General features: G+C 45.2%; 1 protein-coding gene across 1 annotated transcript in view; it reads left to right on the top strand.

Moving 5' to 3' along the window:
- The window catches only part of PNO1 (partner of NOB1 homolog), a 99853-nt gene that overhangs the window by 30872 nt on the left and 43968 nt on the right, over positions 1–25013 (top strand). Inside the window, exon 4 of the mRNA XM_085612506.1 lies at positions 924–984. Coding sequence (XP_085468632.1) covers positions 924–984 — 61 coding nt within the window. The remainder of the gene's footprint in view (positions 1–923; positions 985–25013) is intronic.

Below are 25013 nucleotides of genomic sequence, written 5' to 3'. Positions count from 1 at the left end.
TAAAAAAATGTTTGGGGGGGGGGGCGGTGGAAGAGGCAGACTTGATCTGTGCATCGAAGCGGGAATTGTAATGCAGGCCAGACTGTATATCCACAACTTATTTTACATTAGTTGTCTACACAATTAGTAGGTTTTGCATTTATCTGTAGGACAAAAACTCCCATCTCAGTCTGTTTTGGCTGGTAGGAGCGCGGTTTCTAAATGTCTGCTCAAGCTTGCTTAAGTAAACTTAGAGCTGGAATATTTCCTTTGACCTGCTTTGTACAGTGGTGTATGTGTTTTTTTACTTTTTTAAAAAAGCTGTGAAACTGTTGTGAACCTATCATACAGCAATGTCACAGGCACAAATATTTAATAAATGTTTTCGGTAGTAAATCTAAAATTGGAAGTAGGGGACTGATTTAGTAATTTAATACTTATTTATGCCAATAAAGCGATAGCAAATTCAGAACAAATTAGAGTAACTCAAAATGGTCCTTGTGTTTTTGATGGTGAAGCTGCCATCCTCTGAGCCAGTTAATTTAGGGAGTCAAGGGGGGGGGTAGGGCGGCTAGGTGAAAAACATCGCAGTACTCTGCTGTGAAGATAGATCATTTCTGTCCATCCTCTGTAGAATCTACCTCACCCAGGAACTTACTTCTGAGGCCAGAATGGCGACCCTAAATCCATTGCTAATAAGTGCTGGTAGGCATTGACTACTCATAGGTCAGCACACTTCTCATGGAAAGCCATTGTAAGGGGTAATTGAACAAGAGAGTAAAGATTTGAGGTGCTTGTCTGTTATTTGTTGGACACGTACATATGCCGATGGGCTGTAACGTATTGAAAGGCCTTTAGGCCAGTTGTGGCACCTCCGAGGCAGGATTTGATAGTCTGTTTAGGACTTCCTGCGTGACACCAACTGTAACTTTTTAATATTTCAGGATGCTCTAGCTCTCATTAGACTGGATGACCTCTTCCTTGAATCTTTTGAAATCACAGATGGTAAGCACTTCATTCATGATAAATCTGCCATTCATGTTGCTATGCTTCTTGCTCTGCTGTATTGATAAGATAAGGCACTTGCATGATTTCAATGTAAACAATGGTAAACAAGAATGGTGTTTTGCAATGGGGCAAAGATGTTTTTCTGGCATCTTCACCATTAAGAACCATTCATTGTAGGGAGCAATGAGAATGAACTCAATTGACACTTAAACCCTGAAATTCCTTCAATTATTTCAAAATGTGTTTTGTCTTGAGAGTATTGCCAAGTAAATAACTAGTGTGTCGTTATGATCTGGACCATACCAAACTATTCAGGAAACCCAAAAGCAATAGGCATCTAGCTAACATTACCAGTGCCCCTAGCTTCTGACTGACATGAGTTTGATGTTTGATTTGCTGATGGGACAGAAACTTTAAAGTGAATATTGCAATAAAAAACAAATTCCTCTTCAATGTTGACAAAGAAAGCGGTAGCCAGTTTGTGTAAAGGCACAGTTTCTCTATCTCTTACTATATCGTGAGGGAATTCTTGACCGGTAGTGGAGACTACCCAGTGTCACCCAAGGGAAGCAAGTTTAGCAGCACACCAGAATGTCCTGTCCAGAGCATGAACTCTCCTCACAAACCCCATCTGCCATGATTTCATGAGGTGGATTCATCCTCTGAATTCATGTTAATTAGAATGGAAAAATGTCAACTTTGGGAAGCGGGTTTCACTTCCATCTAGAGAGATAAGTATTCTCCAATCAGTACCTCCGAAACAATTAAAAGGTCACAGGAGGTGGAGGGACACTTAGGAGTGGGTTGTTTTATTTTAGTTGCTGCTTCAGTATACTTGTGGCTTTCCTTGTCACAATTTTGGAAAGCACTGCATTATTTGTTTAAGTACCACACTAGATCTGCTTCAGATACTCTACTGGCGCTTCGTTTAGTGTGCATTTTCATCTATAGTTTTATTGAAGTGTTCCTGTTTTCTGAGGCTGCTGTATACGCTGTGTATTTGCAGCTTCATTCTCCTACCGGTTTTTCTGTTTCACGAGGCTACATAGATTTCTGCTGACATATATATATATTATCTACTGGCGGTCGCCAGTAGATAGTTATAGTTAGGACCACGTTTCCATAGGAAATCCGCAACATTCTATTTTGAATAACTTTGGCGCCGGTTGACGAATCCTCGTGAATTTTTCAAAATAGGTGGGGCGCTCCGCTCCTACCCTGAAAGTCTCGGGGGGGATTCGTCAAGCGGGGGCTGATATAAAAGGGGGGTCCCAAAACGCGTTTTTCCCATGCATTTTTCCATAGGACCTTTAGACACAGCTACAGCCCGAACGGCTGAACAGAATTACTTGAAATTTGGCAGAGAGGTAGTCCTCAGGTCAAGGGAGTGCCTTTTGTAGGTTTGGTGTAAATCTGTTCAGTAGATTCTGAGAAAATAGCCTTTAAATCAATATATATATCTGTGGCAGCTTACGGTGCGCTTACCGTAAGCTTACCGTACGCGTACGGTGACGTGCGCGAGCGCGATTCTGATTGGCCCTTAGATCTTAGTAAACATTCGAATCGGTCGAAACCAGGAAGCGGCGGCCGCCATTTTCTCTCTCGCACTCTGACAGGGGGTTGAAAAACAAAGCCCCAAAACATGTAAAGGGGCTGTTTAGACAGCTCCCAAGCACCTAGCCATGTCCAGGTAGTCCCCAACGATCCCCCAAGGGAAAAAAGGCAATTTTAATTTTTTCGAAAATTTCGCCGATTACGCTTACCGTACGCGTACGGTAAGAAATTTAAAAAAAAAAAAAAAAAAATATCCACATTCTCCCCACCCCGTGTGCAAAAGCTGCCCTATGGGCGCCTTTTGTGCATGGCTTATTATTTAAAAACATAACATATATTTTACCTATCACAGCGATGCTCATCATATTTCCTCCATGTGCGCACGGTGCGCGAAGCGCATCGTGCGTTCATGGCCCATGTAGCGTAACGTGGGCACGCGGTGCGCGAAGCGTGCTCACTGTGCGCGCACGGTGCGCGAAGCGCACCGTGCGCGCACGGAACGAACTGCGTTAAGTGGGCGCGCACGCCACAAATGGCGTAAAGTAACTTAGCATTTAAAAAAACGTAAAAAATCACTGAAAAAACCATAGGTTTCACACACGTTATAGTTAGGAATTAGCATTTAAAAAACCTTGCAAATTCACTGAAAAAACCATAGGTTTCACACATGTTATAGTTAGCTGGACATTTTACTGATAAAAAAACCAATGAAATTCCCCCGTTATAGTTACTGTAGGCAACTATAACTCACGCGACCGTAATCCTCTGCTGATGACATATGTGTCTTTATGAAAAAAAATATTTGTAATATATGTATAGCTAAAATTTAATGGAAGAAGAAATGGGCAAATAAGTGTCTAAATACAGTATTAGCATCAGCAGAGGATTGCGGTCGCGTGAGTTATAGTTGCCTACAGTAACTATAACGGGGGAATTTCATTGGTTTTTTATCAGTAAAATGTCCAGCTAACTATAACATGTGTGAAACCTATGGTTTTTTCAGTGTATATATATGATTCGAACTCCTCTTTGGTTTGTCCAATCCTTTTGACAGAAGGAGCGTAGACCACAAAGTATAAGCGGTGCAAAATAGTTTATTCTTTCCTCAACACAGCGATGGAACAGCCATTACGCGTTTCAGCCCCGGAGGGCCTTGATCACATGACGCGCTCAACAACGATCACATGACTTTTAAACCATTTTTTTCTCCATGCTTTTTTTCCCCTTTCTTTTTTTGTGCAAGCGTATTTAAAGTGACAGTGCTTTATACCAGTTTGTTACAAAAACAACAACGCAATAAGTTTCTGCAAATGAGCCTAGTACCAATGTTGGATGACCCAGATAGTTGTAAACTGTTTTTTGATTTCCATTACAGGCACAACATCGCCTATCTTGTGCAAAATAGCAAAACAGTGCAAACAGAATAAATATTTTGTGCAAATACCATTGAGTTGAACTGTGCAAAGATGGCAAATAAAACAGGTTGACCTTAGAGTAGCGGCCGCAGCTTCATCCACCTGGCTCCCAAGCTGTGGAATTCTCTCCCACTCTCCCTCAAGACTGAGCCCTCTCTTCTGTCCTTTAGGAAATCCTTAAACTCTGCTCTTTTCACACCCCTGCTAAGTCCCTCTTGCACAATTGCGGTGGTCTATCAGCGCCAGGAAACTTATGGTGACAGTGCGCTCAACAAATTTCCCTCAACATTAACATTAACACATTAACATTAGAGTAGTGTTTCTTTTAAAATTATGGCTTAAATGCCGCATAAAACAACTTGATTGTTTCCCCAATCGATTCAAAACTTGATAAACAAGCATTTACAATGCAATAGGTCTCGCATTTACGCGAGTTTGAGCTATTCACATTGCAAATAACAATGGCTTATATTTGAGTTTTCGTTTTTCAAACATAAATAAAAGGCATCGTCATTTACAATGCCAATAGCTTAAACTTGCGTAAATGCGAGACCTATTGCATTGCAAAAGCTTTTTGTCCAGGTCTTCGTCATGAGGGAAGCGCATGGCCTACTTTTTATCTTGATGGCTCTGAAAACTCGAACTAGAAAAGATCTGTTGTTGGAAAGTGATACAAGAAAAGGAGTTGAAGATCATATGATCGGTGACTGCAAACAACAAAACTCTGAAGTCCGTTTCTTTCAGATGGAAATTAAAATGTATGACGTGCCCCAGGGCAGCTGTCCATCAAAGCCAGGGCACTGTATCATTTTCTTGTAAAATGATCCGTACGAGAATGAAGAAATGAGTGTGCTTGGAGTGATCCCGATTCTGTCATTTAACTCTAAATGAGTCATGTTTCCGTTTGGGATTATTTTTCAGGCGTTTACTTTGTCCACTTTTGTTCAGCAGAGGAGACCAAACACCACAATTCCCAGAATGCATCCGTTTGCTATTTGAAGTCTAGGACGAAGAGCATTAGTGTCCATAGTGGCACAAAGATGAATGAACTTCAACTGACCATGTCTACGATGCTTCCTAGGTATCCGCCTTTTAGGTCTGTAAACTGAATACAAGTAGGGCTCACCGGCTCCCTGTGTGCTGGGACGAGGGTTGACGTAAGCAAAGGTCAGCTCGACTCGAAACAAGTGTGCGAAATAGTGAGTTTTTTTTATTGTTTCGCCTTTGACGTTTATGGATAAGTTCATCACACAAATTGCAACTTTTGTTTTGTCTGTTTTTTGCACAGATATCTGCAAAGCATAGTTTACTCTGACCGGCTTTTTTTGCCTTGCGTATCTGTTTTCTTGCACAAGGACACTGCATAGAAACACTCTACCATGGGGAATACTTTCAGAGGGCGACAAAACCTGTATAGATTTTCGACCCACAAGTACATGTTTTGATTGGGCAGAAGTTGTACGCTTCCACAGAACCAGTGCTTTCCCTCCGCACAGCTGTGATAATTGTATTTATTCAGCTGTCCGGAGCTTGACCTTTCAGAGTGCACACACGACACTTTAATATTAACGTCTGTTTTTCTATGGCGGCAGCACAGATCGGAGGAAGGCAGTCGGTAACATACATGGATTTGTAGGTCTTGCTTAACAGTTAAATTGTCACTTGACATTTTCTAACCTAGACCGATATCGTTCCAGGTTTTTGCTTCCACACATTCATTTGACCGTGCATAGAATAGACGCCTTGTTACACCGACTCAGTGATTCCATGTCACTTCGCGCACGGTCAGCGAGAAAACCAGCTAGAGCGCTACAAGGCATGGCCACGGCAGGCGCTATATACAAATACACTCAGCAAAGAGCACGGCACCGGTGTGCCATCCTACACTCGAGGTAGAGGGTTCTCCCTGTGCTGAAGTCCGTTCCTCCTATGTGCACAAGTCAAACTCGCTGTACGTTGTAGAAGGAGCGTTTATCAAACTATGCACAATAAAGCGCCAAGAAGCGCCGTGCTCTTGTTAAACCCTACAAATGAATTGCCTACCGGTGGGAGTCCACAGCCTGTGCTCGCTGCGGCACCTATATGCACGGATTTCTTAGTATAGTTTATAATTGCAAAGAAGTATTAACGTTGAGGTGGCGGGGGAGCGGACCTTGTTGTTGTTAGTGGGGGCTGGGGTGGTTGAAAGAGTGGCGCTCACATTTGGTTGCTGGGATTAACAAGCCCGGCGGAGCGTGGCGCGCGTGCGTTTGGGGGCGGGGGAGCGGACCCTTTGAAGTCCTCCCAAAAGGTGGATTGCATCGCGGCACGATGCGCGTGATTGTGCGCGTGCTAGCCATGCAATCCGCTTTTTGGGAGCACTTTTCAAACCCCCTTACAATAGTCTCGCTTTGCGATCGCTTTTGCGATCGCTTACGCGATAGCAAGGTCGAGACCTAAAAATAGGTACGTTATCCAATTCATTAAAAAGATAATCCAATAAAAAACGCTTTTAAATAGTTAAAAGAAGTTTTGTTTAGCATTGAAATTTTGCCCTATAGAAATGATCTTGGGATTTTGGGTCAGAGGTCACCACAATAATTGGTTGTCAAGATAGATGTAGAATTAAAAGGCATTGTTGTTCACCCAATAAAAGTGCTAACAAGAATAAATATAGTAAATAACGTGTAAGTGTAAAGCGACTATTCTTTGTTGTGTGAATAGTTGTCTAGAAAAAATGGATTTATTTAAAAACGTGTCATAGTTAAATCAACACCATAGTGCTTTTATTCATACGTGATCATGGAGATCAGCTACCAAAATGTTTGATGTCTTTTAGCCAATTATTTGTTATTACAGGTGTAATACCTTAATAACTGTTTTAATTGAGCCTGCTTATGACTAGAGATATGTGTGGAGGTCTTCAGTCATGTTCAGGCCTCCCGGGTGTTTGGAATCTAGTTCCAAAATGTATCTGGTTTCAAGTCTGCGCAGTGCCTTTTCTCTGTCGCCACCTCTTTTGGAGATGGGGATGGCATCAATCACATAGAATGTTAAAAACTTGGGATCGGAATGATGCATCTCCTTGAAGTGGCGGGCCACTGGATATGTTTGATCGGCGTTTTTGATTGCCCGGATGTGCTGTAATATTCTTTTGTGTCCCTGAAGCTTGGTGCTGCCCACATACTTCAAACCACAGTGACACCCAAGAACATATACTTCATGATCTGTTTTACATGTTAGGGCCTTATCAATTTTGATTTCCTGTGAGTTGAAGGGTGTGGTGTACGATGTTGTGTTTACACCATTCTGACATGCCTTGCAGGTTTTACATTTAACAAAGCCTTTTCTGCTGGAGAGCCAGTTGCTTGGTGGTTTGTAAATGTAAATGTAAATGTAGTTGAGCTTATATAGCGCACAGCTACCCGCAGTGGGTTTCCCGGCGCTTGCTTAGGGAACCCGTCCTGGTATTCCCCTGTGAGATAGCAGGGTATCCACAAGGTGAAAGTCAGGCATCCCGCCGCGAGGGGCCGTTGTGGAGATTAAGCAAGCTATTGCCCAGAGTCGCAGAGTGTGAACCCGTGAGTCGAGGAGGCACCGGGGCGAGAATTATCGAGTCCGTGGAATTTTTAGCCCAAGACCCACCGAGGCGGGGAATTGAACCCTGGTCCAGGACCGATCTCAGCTTCCGGGTCTGCCGCCTCTAACCCCTGAGCCACACTTCTCCAATCAATGGGATTATTCCTGCACTAGGTCGTACTTCATTGAAGGGGCTTTACTGTAAGTTATAGTCGGTTTTTTGGGCAACAGATGGCCTATCACTGGATCGTTAAGTAGGATAGGCCAATTTCTCTTGATGATTTGGTAAATCTTTTTCTTGTTGACTGTAGCCCAAAATCATCCTGAATCACCCCTTTGGGGGTTGGCATTTGGAGAGGGAAGGTCGGGTTCAATAGATGGCGGTTTGGCTTGGAGCAATTGGGCCCTGGTATGTTTCATGCTTTTCTGTATAGCCTTTTCAATACATTTCTGAGAATACCCCCTCTCTAGGAATCTGTCTTTGCTAGCTTGTTGTGCCGCCAGTAAATCACTTGAGTTGCTACAGATTCTCCGCAACCTTATCTCACCAAAGGGGATGCTTTGGATTAGGTGTTGAGAGTGGGCACTGGAAGCATGTAACACAGAGTTTCCCGCTGTGGGTTTTCTATATGCTTTTGTTACTAGTGTCCCCTCATTGATGTAAATTTCAACATCAAGAAAAATAACTTTTTCAGGATTTATATTTGCCGTAAATTCAAGATTTAGATCGTTAGAATTCAGAATATTGATAAACTCATTAGCTTCTGCTATTGTACCATCCCACACTACAAACAAGTCGTCTATATATCTCAACCAAAGTTTTAAATTTTTACGAAGAATCGATTCATGTTTGTTTTTGAGGACCAGCTCTTCCCACCAGCCCATAGCCCCCATGGCTACTCCTCGAATTTGTTGGAATAGAGAACTCTGAAAGAGAAAAATATTGTTATGCAGACAGTAATCAATCATTTGAACAAGCATCTTGTTGTGCTGATCTTGTTCTGGGGGTCTTCTATTTAGATAGTATTGGATGGCCCTTATCACAGCTTGATGATTGATACTGGTGTACAACGACGTGATGTCCATTGTCATAAGTACAAATTGTTCTTGCCAAATAAAATCATTGATTTTTAGGAGGAAATCACTGGTATCTTTGAGATAAGAAGGTAGTCCTTGAACATGTTCCTGCAAGAAATAGTCTATGTACTGCGATGTTCTTTCCATTAGACTATTACGTGCGGAGATTATGGGTCTTCCTGGTGGTCGGACCGAATCCTTGTGTAGTTTGGGTAAAAAGTAGAGGACTGGAGTGGTAGTCGTGTCATTCTTGAGATATTTATATTCGTCAGTTGAAATGAGTCCCGCACTTTTCCAAGACAATAACGTCGTGTAGTACAAATTAGAAGTTGATTTTAAACTTATATTGTCACTTCGGCCATAACATTTGCGGTCTGATAGTTGTTTCGTGGCTTCTTCGATGTATTGTGCTTTTTCCCAGATTACCAAATTACCCCCCTTGTCTGCGTTTCGGATGATTAACTCTGGCTTAGATTTGAGTTTCTTCATAAGTTGATGATACTGAATATCTTGTTTACTCATTTTGTTTTTGAATGTTTTTTGTACTTTGTAGTTAAGGGATTTGATGCCCAGTGTAATTTGTTCATTAAAGATGTCGATTGCATCTCTTATAGCTATTGGGGTAAAGGTGGATTTGGGTTTAAATGGTGTTGTCTCCTTCTGTTTATTTCCAGCAATTTTGGCGGGGTCACTGATGTTCAAGGCCATATCTGGTTGTGGATTAACTTGGGCTAGATCTTCCATAACTTTTAGGATGGGTATGTCTGATCCTGTAAGGTTGAAAGGAGGCGAAATAGGTTGATCAAATGTTATATTTTCGCTCTGTGGTGGTGAATAAAGTTTTTTGTTCAGCAAGTGGAATTTTTTGAGTTTTAGCTTCCGTATTCCTTTGAAAATGTCTATTCTGGTAGATGCATAGTTGAATCGATTTTTGGGACAGAATGACAGCCCCAACGATAGGATCTTTTTTTTTTTTCCGATTCAGTCAAGTGAATGTTTGAAAGATTTACAACAGTATTGTTTCGCGCACTTAGTTCTTTTGTGGTTTGCGCTTTCATTTTCTTCCATTTTGCCTTCTCTGATTTCCATTTATCTTGCGTGTCGCCTCTCCCTTCTTTTGGTTGTGTTGGTCTTCCTTGTTGTGTCTGTTGCTGGATTCGTGGGCGGAGTGTTTGTCGTCGTTCTTTGCATAAAAAAACCAACCTCTTCCTCAAGGGTGTGTTTGACCGAGGTCTGTGCCAAGTTGGTGAATCTTGATTCTTGTTCAGTTTCGCTTTCAATAGCAGAACTAAGTTCAGAGGTGGAAGGATCCTCTAATGTTGTCCTATTGGCGCCTGCGACATTTTTGGATCTGGCTGCTTGCGATACCTTCTCCTTTGAACTTCTGAGGAAATCGTATTGTCGTGCAAAGGTAAAAATGCGTCTGCATTCGTAATCCGCTTTGTCGCGGTGGAACTTGAAAGTTTTTCGTTCCCTTATTTTTTCTTCTTCCTTGCGTAGGCGCTTCATCATTTCTGCTCTGAGTCTTGATTCTTCATCACTTTGGTTAAAAGCGTTGATTTCTGTATTGATTTTGTCAATTTGTTCCTGCGTCTTTAAGCGATCACTTTCTGCATATTTCACCAGAATCATTGCTAGCTTTCTTGATGATTCTAGGTTGGTCTCCGCCCATTCCTTCATCATCCTGGGGTCTGGAGTTTCATAGCTGGGGGCTATTAGTATTCTTAGCCCCCGTGGAATTCTTCCCACATCCAAGTAACTTTGGAGGGATTTAGCCTCCCACCATTTACTCTGTTCGCCTTTCATCAGTTTTTCTAGACAGCGCATTTTATCTTTTAGACCAGTTCCCGAGTTGTTAATTAATGTGCTTTGGTTTGCAATGTGTGCAGAGGGATTTCGTGCATCATCAAACATTTCCCAGGCAGCCGTCTCCCGATCACGGAGCACGTCGGCTGACATCTTGCTTGTTGAGGGTTAAATATAATTGATAAAGTGGGACTAATGTAGCAGAGCGTCTATACTTCGTTTGCTCAACAAATAGTATCTCCCTTGTTACTTGTCCCCGCTAGACTTCTCACCCAGCCCGTTTTTAGAACTGATCCTACTTTCACTCATGCGCTTGCGTAACTCCGCGTCCTCCGACCCGGTGACGCTGCACTTCGAGCTCGGCTTCGGATCCTAAAGGTAACGGCTGGGGGGCAAAGCTGCAGAAAATCCTCCCGGATTGTGGCTTCGATGTCTGAGGCCGGACTTTGTCTTCCTTGTCCGTCTGTTTGCTCAGGATGAGAAGGGGTCTACGTTGAGCCGGGGACGACAAAAACCGGCTCCATATATGATTCGAACTCCTCTTTGGTTTGTCCAATCCTTTTGACAGAAGGAGCGTAGACCACAAAGTATAAGCGGTGCAAAATAGTTTATTCTTTCCTCAACACAGCGATGGAACAGCCATTACGCGTTTCATCCCCGGAGGGCCTTGTTCACATGACTCGCTCAACAACGATCACATGACTTTTAAACCATTTTTTTCTCCATAATTGTTTTTCCTTTTTCTTTTTTTGTGCAAGTGTATTTAAAGTGACAGTGCTTTCTACCAGTTTGTTACAATAACAACAACGCAATAAGTTTCTGCAAATGAGCCTAGTACCAATGTTGGGTGACCCAGATAGTTGTAAACTGTTTTTTGATTTCCTTTACAGACACAACATCGCCTACCTTGTGCAAAATAGCAAAACAGTGCAAACAGAATAAATATTTTGTGCAAATACCATTGAGTTGAACTGTGCAAAGATGGCAAATAAAACAGGTTGACCTTAGAGTAGTGTTTCTTTTAAAATTATGGCTTATAGATATAGATATATATATTACAGTTGTGACTGGCTGAAAGCACTGTTTGAGGCATATGAGCTGCAGATTATACACTGTGCATAGATCGCCATCTGGTGTTGGGCCCGGATGTTTGCAGTTTGTTTTTCTTCTTGGACAGTCTTTGGAAGTCACGAGTTTGGTGACACCTCCTTCGGTCCGTACTGCGCATGGGCTTCGGCTCCATCCTCAGATTGTTTTTTTCCGCCATCGGGCTCGAATGTAATACTTCGTGCTCCGTGTTCGAACTCCTCCAGTTCGACCTTCGACGAAAAATCCTCCTCCATCGAGATTCTTCAGACTAAACCATCTTCTTCATCTCTCTATTCGGCACTTCCTCGATTCCAGGCAGCGGCCTTTGGGCCTATCTCGACTCTGGTCTCGGCCGTTGGAAAGGACTCCCTTCAAGAAGTGCCCAAAATGTGGGTCTAAATTTCCCCACACCGATCTACATCAGGTGTGCAACCTCTGCTTCTCTCCCGAACACGAGGACCGAGACTGCCCCGCCTGTAAGTCTTTTCAATCGAAAAAGACTATTCGGGATCGACTAGCTCGACGCACCATGGCGCACTCATCGACCTCGGCTCCACCTGACATCTTTGGAGAGGACACCGGAGCTTCGGGACAGCAGCACACCGACCAGGAGGACGATCTCGTCCGCGCTTCCGAGGCCGACGACTCCGACGTGGAGGAGATCACACCGGCGCAGAGGGTCGGGAGTACTCTACCCCCTCCCACTCCCGCGCCCATATCGAAAGAGACTCCGGTTACACCTTCGCCTCCGGGCCTAGGGAAAACCAAGCATACCGCTTCCATCACCCCACCTTCGGGCCCGGTGAAGAGGCATCATAAGTCTCCCGGCGCGACTCGGGCTCGAGCCAGCCTACTAGCGGCGCCGAAAAACACCCTTCGGCACCGAAGAAAACCACACCAAGCTCCGTTCCGAAGCCATCGGTGTCGAAACCTGGCCTCTCGGTGCCGACCAAACATAAATCCCTCGGCACCGATGCTCCCGTGCCGAAGCCTGCCTCGGCACCAAACAAAAAATCGGAGGCCCCGAAAAAGCATGGCACGGATAAACCAACTAAGCCGTCGACTCCGAAAACATCGGCACCGACGGAGGAATCTGTGCCGGAGGAGCTTTTCACGCCAGATCCTCGTCAAAAGACTTTAACAAAGGATCCAAAGACTGGACATTTGACTTTGTCTTCCAAGAAAAGACTTTTAGACAAGCCAGCTTCTCCTCCACCACCAAAACGGAAGGACTCTGCCACATCCCCCTTCAGTGTACCCTCCCCACCACCTCCACCTCCTTCTCCTCCACCTCCCCCATCTCCTCCACCTCCCCCATCTCCGCCTCCACCCTCTCCACCCATGCCTCATCGCTCTCCAGACCCTGATGACCAAGGGGATCCATATTATGATTAGGGCTCCCGGTTTCATGGTATTTATTTTTTCTACATTTCAGTCTGTATTTATCCATATTTATTTTTTGCTAATTTTGTCTGCATTTATCCATTTCTATTTTGTGTTTTCTGTATAAATGAAGCTGCCATGGGTATTTTTCCACATTTATTTGACTGATAAATGTACATTCGCATTTGAATGTCCAAAAGGTTTCAGCAGTATACAGTGCAATAGCTTTATCTGAAAACACTTGCATTGCAAAATAGCATAAATGACTGTAGATCTGCACTTAATTAAGCTTAATTAGGAAATGTATTGTCTTTTTTTCATCTGCCCTACCTCTCAATCCATACACTTACTGACCTGGCACTCATGATTGACAGTAGGAAAAAACATCCAAAGAAGACATATTTTCCATATTTTTCTGTAGTTAAAAATAATTACAGACAGGAAAAAAATAGTTTTCTGTCTGTATTTATCTGTAAAAACGGAAAACTGGGAGCCCTAATTATGATCCAACAGATGCCCCACAGGACCCCACTCCTCCGGGGCCACCAGACCCATGGGAGGATTATCACAATCCAGATGTCCCTCAGGATGATCTTTATCCATCCAGGCCATCTCCACCGGAGGACTCTCTAGGGTTCCACCATTTGTTACAACGGGCGGCACATTATCGTAGGGTGGAGTTACACAGTGATCCAGTTGAGGAAGACTTCCTACTTGACACTTTTGACATCGCAGATAAATCTACTGCCATATTACCCATGCTTAAAGGGGTAACCAAACATGCGGCAGAGGTTTTCAAAAACCCAGTTAGGGCTAGGGACTTAAACTCTAGAATAGAGAAGAAATATAAGGCAGCCCCCACAGATCCTGCCTATATTAAAGGACCTGCTCCCTTAGACTCATTAGTGGTATCCACAGCTAGGAAGCGAGCCAATTCTCAATCATAAGGTGAGGCTCCACCGCCCGATAAGGAATCCAAGCTCTTAGATGCGTCAGGCAAACGCACTGCCTCGCAAGCTGCCAATATGTGGCGCATCGCCAACACGCAAGCGCTGCTGGCACGCTACGACAGAGCGCACTATGATGAGCTGAAGACTATCATACAACATCTCCCAGACAAATATAAAAATAAGGCTCATGAACTCATACAAGAGGGAAAGATCATTACCAACACCTCTATTAAATGTGCCCTTGACGCAGCAGACACAGCTTCCAGGGCTATAAACACCAGTGTTCTGCTTCGCCGCCACGCCTGGATTAGAATCTCAGGCTTTAAGCCGGAGGTCCAAGCATCTATATTGAACCACCCTTTTGACCAACAACACCTATTTGGCCCAAAAGTAGACGAAGCATTGGAAAAATGAACAAGCATTTACAATGCAATGGTCTCGGCAATATTATAGGTAGAGCTATTGGTATTGCTCATTATTTTTTTATCATTTTTGTATCGCTAAATAAATGGCATTGTCATTAGCTTTTTTTTTGCATATGTGATACCTATTGAATTAGCAGAGAGAGAGTGAGGTAGTGAGATAGAGAAAGAGTGAGGTATTGAAAGAGAGTGAGGTAGTGAGAGAGAGTTAGTGAGAGAGAGTGAGGTAGATAGAGAGTGAGGTAGTGAGATAGAGAGTGAGGTAGATAGAGAGTGAGGTAGTGAAAGAGTGAGGTAGTGAGGTAGTGAGAGAGTGAGGTAGTGAGAGTGAGGTAGTGAGGGAGAGGGATGTTGCAAGGTAGTGATATACAAGCATAGAGTGATGTTGTGACCCCCTCACCGTGGACGTGAAAAAAAGATGTTCACTTCTGGCCACTACCTTTGGAGGGACTCCTTTGTGGTGCATACAGCCTCGAAGTAGCTGAGCTGATCATAAGATACATTCATGATTCATCACCTGGTCGTTGCCTGAAAGTGCGGTCAGTGGGGCTCCGCCGCCGGGCAGGAGGGGTGAAGGGCAGAGCTCAGACTCTAAATGTAGCAGGTCTGCAGTGATAAAACTGCTGCACGGGCAGCTGCCGCCAAGTATTATCAGCTGCGAGACATTTTTTCAAGCGTCAATAAATACAAGTATATTACAAAGAATTTGATATAACGTTTCTAATCACGTGGTATAGTTATTTCACAGTTTCATAAATACAGAACTGAAGCACGTTCACAATAAGTTACCACAAAGTCATTGTTGTTGCTCAGTCATCTTCTGCAGCTAACAACCATTGATAAAGCCAACAGTCTGGGCTTGTTTTAATATGTGCAGGCCGGTTCAAGTGCACGCCTGTTCTATTATACATCTGGATGCAATTACAGAAAGAGGCACTGTGACATATGGCCCTATTTCGCGTACCAGTGCATTCTACTCTTAGCACGCACCGCACGCTTATTAAATCATACGTGACTAGGGCGGCATTCTCTGTGGTTTTTACTGATCTGTTTAAAATATTGCATATCATACATCCACGTAACGTTTATTAAATATTTAACGACCGGCAGGTGGCACTTTCGAAAGCCTCTCCCTTCGAGGAGCGGTACGGTACAGTATGGCCAACTGTCTCTTGCATATAGCGCACATAGCCCTAGCGCGCTTAGCAACACCATAGGTGAGCAGGCAGGCTGACTCACTTTAGGTTTTAAATGTCCGGTTTTAATATGTTATATGCAAATTTATCTCAATGCTTTTCATGCTGCAACGTCGACGCTTGTTTGTAATGATTGTAAGTAATTAAGCAATAAAGAGTTACACAAAAAGAGGCAGCGAAATTCTTGTCAGGCAGCTGAGATTTTTAGCTTACATGTTTAAACTGCGCACTTTATCACATAGGTTACCCCCCTTTGAGACTCACCATCCCCCCCGTTTTTTCAACCCACTAAGAGCTCCGAGTATAGGTAGGCAGACCTCCCCTCCCCCCAGGTGAGTGTGAAGAGGGTTCATTACTTGTCCCGTTCCCCGCGCCGAGCAGCGCTTCGCCACCTGCCCAGGTGCTGCACCTTTCATGGCGCTGCCTCTGTCACAGAGTTGTAATCTGTGTTGCTTTAATATGATTACATTATCAGACAATGGTTGAAATTGGCTGATCCTAAATTCCGCCCACTGAGGGACGCGTGCATTTTCCCGGTTGGAACCTCAGACTCTCCCCTGGGATCGGCGATTTCAGGCCCTCGGAGGCTCTTCGCTGTTCTCAAACCCTCATTGCCTGCTTCTATCGGCGGACCCTCACCTTCCCATAGAATTGGAGTCCTCAGACCGGAAAACGGAAAGCGGCGAGAAACACTAGTGAGCGGGCGAGGGGGAGCTGAAGGAAGAGAACGAAGGAGAGATGGAAAGATCGGGAGACGACGACAGCGTGAAAGGAGGGGTAAAGAAGGAAAGAAAACTAGAGGGGCATGAAGAAAGTAAAGACATGAAAGGAAAGAAGGTAAAGGCATGAAAGGGAACGGCGAGAAGGAAGCGTCCTGGGGTGAGACTAGAGTCGGAAAGAAAAAGAGGTGAATGGAGGCAGGGCGAGGAGTGCGCGCTTGGACACTGAAGGACTGGTAATGAATGGCCGGAGGCGGAAAGTGAAGGGAGGGGCGAGTGGAGAACACACGGCTGACTTTGCTAAAGGCGAATGGAAAAAAAAAAGAGCAAGGACGAACAAACAGTCAAAATGCCTTACCTATACGCACAACAGCAAGAAGATCCTCACGGCCGGAGGACAGCAAAAAAATGGCGGATGGAAGCTCCGAAACTTTTTCGGATTCGGGGGCGTGTTCCTGCTGTTCTAAAAGGGCGTGGCTAAAAAGTGGAAAGAACAGCAAGGAACACGCCCCCGAATCTGAAAAAGACGGAGCCTATTTGGAGGGACGGCTCTCTCCTCCAATGGCGGGCCTCCGTTTAGGAAGCCAGCCAATGGAGGAGAGGCAAAAAGAGAGGCGGGCTAAGGAGCCACTCTAGGAAACATTAAATCTCGACTTCCGGTTCTGCCTTCGGCAGACCGGTAGTCCTCGACCTAAAAAGCGTACCTCATTTGGAAAGAGGGGAAGTTTTGAACTTGTAAAGACACGCTGCATAGGTGTTTTGCACATTATGTGAGGTTGCGCGCATTTGTGCTTGCTGCAGGTAATGTTTGTGGCTTTATCAGGGAAATTAACAGTACAAATCGTCTCCTTAGACCCACACACTGACGTGTCAGACAACACTTCTGGCACGGCCAGATTGACCTGCCAGTTCGACCCTGACAGACATTATAAATAAACCAGTTTCAAGTTCCAAGTGATACAAAGTGGTATTATTCCATTCTATTATTAGAGTAAAAGGGAATATTACTATTTTTTGGGGAAGGGGGTCTGCGGGGAAAGAGGTAGCAAGAGCTGCACTAATTTAACTGGGATAATTTGAGTACCCACAAATAGTCTCAATAAACATACGTTTTCGCAGTAATACGAATAAGAAATATTAAAGAAAGTGGACTAATCTGCAGGTTGTAATATTTTGTTACACAAGTTTGTTCACTTTGTAAACACAGTTGTAAGACAGCTTTTTCTTTTTTAATTTTTTACCTAAAGCTAAGTCTCACTGCAGGCCTTTAGCACCTAGAGGTATATTGGCTCACAAAGGGAGCTACACAGCGACCCCTCCCCAATTCTCTGCTGCTGAGCGTTAAAAATTCCAAGATATATCTGTGTCTCAGTCTCAGAGCCCCAATCCGTCTGTTTTAATTTCAAGTTCTCACCCGCGCGGGTCTCTGCATCCGGGTGCCTGGCCTCGGGGGGTCACCGCCCTTCACTCAGGCGAAGGCGCGTTCATGCGTCGGGGGTATATGTGGTCGCGTGACGAGGGATCCTTCGCTGCTTCTTCCCGCAGGCCGGTGGTTGCCGTTGGAAGTAAAACAAACGGAGCCGGAGCAGTCTCCATGGGGACGAGTTCCGGTGTCGATGACTGACGGCCATAAACAAGCTGTGTGGCACCGGGCCTTCACGGAGAGAGGCTGTGGCTCAGGAGAACTGGACTCGAGCCTCTGTTGCAATTCTGACTGGGTACTTCGGGGCGGGTTCAGGTTCAGAGATATGACTTGGCCCAAATAAAACAGTAAGGGAACACTCGTAATATGGAGAACCCCATCCGGAGCAAGTTGACTTCAGTTTGCGGTGAGCAGGCGTCCCGGATTTGCCGGAAGTACGTCCCACATTTTAGCAAGGCTTGATAGAGCACATGGGGAAGTAAGCTTAGCTTTCATGTCTTTCCAGATCAGAATTAGTTAGCAAGCACGAGCAGAAAGCAATTTAGTGAAAGTAGCATTTACTTCGCTCCATTGTCTGTTTTTGATGTTGTCCATTATGTAATACATTGACCCTCTGTCGGTACAAAATAGCAGTCCTACTTTTGTGTTTGTGGAATGTCTCGGTTTTTGTTTTTGCAAAATCCCCGAGCAAGGACGAACAAACAGGCAAAATGCCTTACCTATACGCACAACAGCAAGAAGATCCTCACGGCCGGAGGACAGCAAAAAAATGGCGGATGGAAGCTCCGAAACTTTTTCGGATTCGGGGGCGTGTTCCTGCTGTTCTAAAAGGGCGTGGCTAAAAAGTGGAAAGAACAGCAAGGAACACGCCCCCGAATCTGAAAAAGACGGAGCCTATTTGGAGGGACGGCTCTCTCCTCCAATGGCGGGCCTCCGTTTAGGAAGCCAGCCAATGGAGGAGAGGCAAAAAGAGAGGCGGGCTAAGGAGCCACTCTAGGAAACATTAAATCTCGACTTCCGGTTCTGCCTTCGGCAGACCGGTAGTCCTCGACCTAAAAAGGATACAGATACGGCGAAGTCTATGGGGGCATTACAATCCCACACGCCTAGACGCTCTTTTCGCCGTTCCTCCTTTCGAGGCACTGGCAGGGGTTACTCTGCCGATAACGCCTCTACCTCCTACAAGTCCCCTCCTCAGACTACCTTCACAAAGGGATATCAAAGAGGTGGATATAGAGGGAACAATAATAAAGGCAGGGGCAAAACCAACACCGCCCGTTCTGCCACACCGCCCACACAATGACTTTCCACCGTTCCCCCCAGACCATTCCACTCCAGTCGGGGGCAGACTACAACACTTTTTTCAAACCTGGGAAACCATAACATCAGACAAATGGGTGACCCAAATTATTCGGTCAGGGTACTGTCTCGAGCCAACGTCTACCCCCCCCCCAAATATTCCACCCAGGCACCGTACAATGTCCCAAGAACATACCACACTGCTGAAACAAGAGGTAATCTCCCTCCTGCAAAAACAAGCTATAGAGCAGGTCCCCGTCAATCAGCAAAATTTAGGGGTATACTCTCTGTACTTTCTGATACCAAAGAGAGACGAGACCCTACGGCCCATTCTAGACCTCCGGCCTCTAAATGCATACATCCATTCAGACCATTTTCACATGGTAACTCTCCAACAAGTTCTCCCACTCCTCTGCCAGGGAGACTTTCTCACTACACTGGACTTGAAAGACACATACTTTCATATTCCAATACACCCTTCTCACAGAAAGTAACTCAGATTTGTGGTGGACGGCCAACATTATCAGTTCAAGGTTCTCCCCTTCGGGGTCACAACCGCACCACGAGTGTTTACCAAATGCCTAGCAGTAGTAGCGGCACACCTCAGAAGACAACACATTCACGTGTTCCCTTACTTGGACGACTGGCTAATAAAAGCCGCGTCCTACAACCAGTGTGTGCAACATACAAACAGTACCATCCAACTACTCCACCAGCTAGGCTTCACTGTGAACCACCAAAAGTCCCAGCTCATACCGTCTCACACAAAGCAATACCTCGGTGCCACTATAGACACCTCAAAAGCTATAGCCTATCCCAATTCAGCCAGAATCGCAAGCATACAAGCCTTGCGCCAAAGATTCATTCTTCAGCACTCTCTCCCAGCAAGAGTGTTTATGAAGCTAATAGGGATGATGGCATCTTGCATCTTCATAGTGCCTCATGCAAGACTCAACATGCGTCCACTCCAAGAGTGCCTAGCACGCCAGTGGAACCAGGCCCAGGGGCAGCTGATGGATATGGTGTTGGTGGACGGTCGCACCCATCACTCTCTGCAGTGGTGGAACACCACAAACCTTTCCAAAGGGCGACCGTTCCTGGACCCGGTTCCTCAGGTGATTCTAACAACGGACGCATCGCTCTCCGGCTGGGGAGCGCACCTCTTACACCTCACAGTGCAAGGTGTATGGACGCCACAACAAAAGTTACTCCACATCAACCATCTGGAGTTATTAGCGATCTTTCTAGCCCTGAAATCCTTTCAGAAACAAATCCCAGCCAAAGCAGTCCTCATTCGCACAGACAATATGACTGAAATGTACTACATTCAAAAACAGGGGGGGACACACACTCCCCAGCTCTCTCGGTTAGCACAGAGCATATGGAGATGGGCAATTCCACAAATCTTTCTCCTGGCACAACACGTCCCAGGGATACAAAACACCATGGCAGATCTGCTCAGCAGACAAACACAGCAAATGCACGAATGGGAACTGCATCCACAAGTTCTTCACCCATTCTTTCACAAGTGGAGGCATCCTCGGATAGACCTCTTCGCCACCCACGAAAACAAAAAATGCCCAAGCTTCGCCGCCAGATACCCACACCCATTGTCCAAAGGCAATGCGATATGGATGAACTGGTCAGACAAATTTGCATACGCCTTTCCACCTCTCCCGCTAATTCCATTAGTGGTAAGGAAGCTACAACAGCACTCCCTCACACTCATTCTGGTAGCTCCAACATGGGCCAGGCAGCCGTGGTACACCACACTACTACAGCTCTCAGTGGTACCACATCAAAAACTGCGCCTGTCCCCATGCCTCCTAACCCAGAACCATGGAGAAATCAGGCACCCGGACCCAGCTCAGCTCAACCTTGCGATCTGGCTCCTGAAATCTTAGAATTTGGATACCTTAACCTTCCCCCCGATTGCATAAACATGATCAGGGAAGCCAGACGTCCTACCACTCGAGCATGCTATGCTGCTAAGTGGACGAGATTTGTTGTCTACTGCCGTAACAACACCATCAACCCTTTGGATGTATCCATACAGCACATCATATGCTACCTGCTCCATCTGCATAGGTGTAACCTGGCATATTCATCCATCATGGAAGGCCTTAAAAGAGTAATTCCGCCCAGGGCACCACCATCACCTGTGTGGAATCTAAACGTAGTTCTTACAAGGCTCATGGGGCCGCCTTTCGAACCAATGCATAAATGTGAGCTGCAGTTCCTTACTTGGAAAACAGCTTTTCTCGTAGCTATCACTTCCCTTAGAAGGGTTAGTGAAATATAAGCGTTCACAATACAAGAACCTTTTCTACAGATACATCACAGCGAGGTGATACTTCGCACAAATCCAACATTTCTGCCAAAGGTCATTTCCCCCTTCCATCTAAATCAATCTGTGGAATTACCGGTTTTTTCTCGCAACCTCAATCTGTTGCGGAAAGGGCTCTACATACACTTGATGTTAAAAGGGCTTTACTGTACTACATACAAAGAACGCAATCTTTCAGAAAGACTAAACAATTGTTTGTCTCCTTCTCTCCACGACATAAAGGCAACCCCATCTCAAAATGAGAGATAGCTAGGTGGATTGTGAAATGCATACAAATTTGCTATCACAAAGCAAAAAGAACATTATCTGTTCCACCTAAAGCCCACTCTACAAGAAAAATGGGGGCTTCTATGGCTTTTCTAGGGAACATACCCTTAGATGACATCTGCAAAGCAGCCACATGCTCAACCCCGCACACCTTCACAAAACATTACTGTGTAGATGTGCATTCCAAACAACAAGCTAGTGTGGGCCAGGCTGTACTCAAAACACTGTTTCAAACCACTGCAACGGATACTGGTGGTCGCCGCTAGGGTTGGGTACTGCTATATAGTCTATGCACAGTGTATAATCTGCAGCTCATATGCCTCGAACGGAATATGCTACTCTCGAACGGAATATGCTACTTACCAGTATGCATCTGTTCTTGGCATGTAGAGCTGCAGATCTATACACGCCTCCCCGGCTACCTGTATCCGTTCCAGTTTATCTTATTTAGATACAACACACATGGGTTTCTTTACTATTATCACTGCGCTCCATCTTTTCCCTGCTGGCGAAAAACAATCTGAGGATGGAGCCGAAGCCCATGCGCAGTACGGACCGAAGGAGGAGTCGCCAAACTCGTGACTTCCAAAGACTGTCCAAGAAGAAAAACAAACTGCAAACATCCGGGCCCAACACCAGATGGCGATCTATGCACAGTGTAGATCTGCAGCTCTACATGCCAAGAACAGATGCATACTGGTAAGTAGCATATTCCTTTTGGCAAATTGTATTGTGTCCCCTACTAATCCCTGTGGTATTTATAACTCACAATAGGGGATTATGCTCTGCCTCAATACAAACACTCCCTTGCCATCTTTTCTCTCCCTCTAGGCCCGCTTTTGCTCCATCCCTCATTTGTCCTACTTTTCTTTCAAATTCCTCCTTGTTTTCTCTCTCATCACTCCGTCTTCCTCCCTCCCTGTTTTCTTTTACTCAGTTTTCCTCTATCCCTCCCATCTTTTTTCTTCCTCATGCACTCCTTCCTTGTTGCCATCCCTTATTCTTCCTAATTCTCCATCCCTCACTGTTTCTCATTCTCTCTCCCTCCTTCATTCATTCTCTTTTCTTTAAAATCTCCCTTCCATTGCTGTACTTTACACAACTGATAGAACTGTAAGATTTTTCATCACTGGGTACTCATTCAGTAAATAAATATTAGACTTTTTCATCTCGTTTCTGGGATCCTGGTAAACTTTATTTATTTTTTTATTTATTTTTTACAAGATGAATATCTCTCCACTTCGAAAAATATAATGGTTGTGAAAATGAAGCATTTTGTAAGCAAAATTAAACATTTATATATTTACGAAACCCATTAGAAATGGGGTTAAAAACGTATGCAACAACATTCCTCCCACTGTCCTATTTTATTTTCTATTTTTTTAGAAATGGTAACTGTTCCATTAGACATGCATCATTTCATAGTGGAAAAAGAACTGCCCTTTAAGGCAGCCAAGCAGCATCACGGTACTAGAAGGGCATTTATAGTTGGTACATCAGTTCATTCCAGTGAAGGAAGCAGGATGGCACAGTAAAGTTTTGCTTCCAGGGAGAATAATAGTAAATTTTAAGTAGCTGCCGGAAACTAATGTAATGCACAAGTATCTTTTTTTCTAATCTTTAACAATGTTCACAAATGTTAGAGGAGAGTAGCAAGCGCATCCCTTTCCAAGACTTGTGGGAGAACCTCAGGGAATGGAAGTAAAAACAGACTAAGATAGTGTGAATGTCTAATCTTTCTAGTTTGCATAGGAAAAACTGACCTCATGGAGACGAGATGGAGTCCTGAAAGCAGGGGAGCACAGTCGATTGTCGTAGACCCAGGCCGGAGAGCTCCGATGCCGATGGTTTTGGTCTGGTAGTGCCCGTGCGTGAAAGGCCTCCATGGATCTGTTAAACCTGCAAAGGGGGACAAAGCAGTGCAGCTGGGCAACTCTGTTTCCCTCTGCGGTGCTGACATTCCTCTCTGGCTGCTTGGTCTTTGCAGCATCGGAGTTCAGATTGGACTCAAACAAGCTTTGGTTGCTGCAAGGGGTTTGGTACCCCGGGTACTGGTGCAAGGCTGCTCCGGTTGGACCTGGTGTCTGCTTACTTGGTGGGGAGACGGATCGGACCTCTAGGAGCAGGGTGACCTGTTCCTGGGCAGCTGCTACATCGGTGGACCTGATGAACAGCAGAACGGTGAACCGGATGTTGCAGTCTGTGGCTGCAGGGAAGTGGCTCCTCCTCTTCAAGGGAGTTGTTGACCGCTTGGCAACGTGCTGGAGGCCACTCGAGACGTTTGGAGGACGTACAGCTACTGGGCGAGTCAGGGTGTCCCAATTGTTGGGAAAGGAGCAGGTAGCAGGCAGGGTTTGGTGCCAAAAGTCCACCAGTAGTCCGCAGTTCTTGCTTCTGTGGCTCTTCTTTGTCCTCTTGTTTCTTCGGTCAGATGAATCGAAGGTCCTGGTGTCAGGGGGCCACCTAAATACTTAATTTAAGGGCATTAAGGGAGTAGCCAATGGGCTACTTACCCTTTGGGTCACTACACCCACAATATGACCACTTTCTTTGGGGAGTGGGAATAACCCTGTCCCAGAATTCCTATATTCACCAAAATCAAAATGGTGGAACCCTTTCTTTTGTGGGGAACATCAAGCAGACCACCTTAGAAGTGTGACTGGCTCGTAGTGCACCACGCCTTCTAGCATAGCTAATGTCACGCCTGTCCTGGTGCCAATTGGGCCTCAGGGCAGGGGGTGGCATCACCCAGGTCTGGGGGAAGCTGGGTTTGGATAGCAAAGACGGCAGGGGCCTTGAATTCCCTGGCCTTGCTATTCAGATACACTAGCCATTCTGCTGGAGGAGGTGTGAAGCACTGTTTCTTGCCTACGAGCGCGGGCTGTCACCTGTAGGGGCGGGCTGTCACCTGTAGGGGGTTAGAAACCGTTCTGTGGTGGCAGGCTGGATGATACCAGACAGCCAGCACGCTAAGAGGCTGGTAGGTTTTTAGGGGGCACCTCTAAGGTGCCCTGAGGGTGCATGCTGTAATAAAGCCACTACTGGCATCAGCATGTATTTATTAAGAAGATGTGTTTGATACTAAACACCATAGGTTTCAGTGAAGCCATCATTTAGCTGGGGCACTAGTAATGATCTATGCCCAGTACATATACTTAAGCTAGCTTCCGTGTTCACTTCTACTATCAAGCAAGTGAATTAGACAGCACAGGGTCATATCAATGCACCCTGCATTGGGGCTATAAGGCCTGCTGTAGGGGTGACTTGCATAATTGCATGCAGTGTCTGTGGGCATGGCACACTGGGTGTGAGTCATGTTGTGTTTTTACATTTGTCTGCACCATTTCATGCCGCCTGCAATTGCGATCTGCATGAGTTTGGTGGTGGGTTCCTTAGGGTGCCACAATACATGCTGCAGCGCTTAGGGACCCGCTTTAGTATCCATGCCCTAGGTACCACCTACAAGGGACGTACAGTTTTGCAAGTCACATGCTATCCTGGTGCAATCCAACCTGCACCAG

The sequence above is a fragment of the Triturus cristatus genome, chromosome 6 (genome assembly GCF_964204655.1).
Source record: "Triturus cristatus chromosome 6, aTriCri1.1, whole genome shotgun sequence".
NCBI classification, from domain to species: Eukaryota; Metazoa; Chordata; class Amphibia; order Caudata; family Salamandridae; genus Triturus; species Triturus cristatus.
Note: the sequence above shows the minus strand (reverse complement) of the source record. Positions and strands in the feature narration are given on the sequence as shown.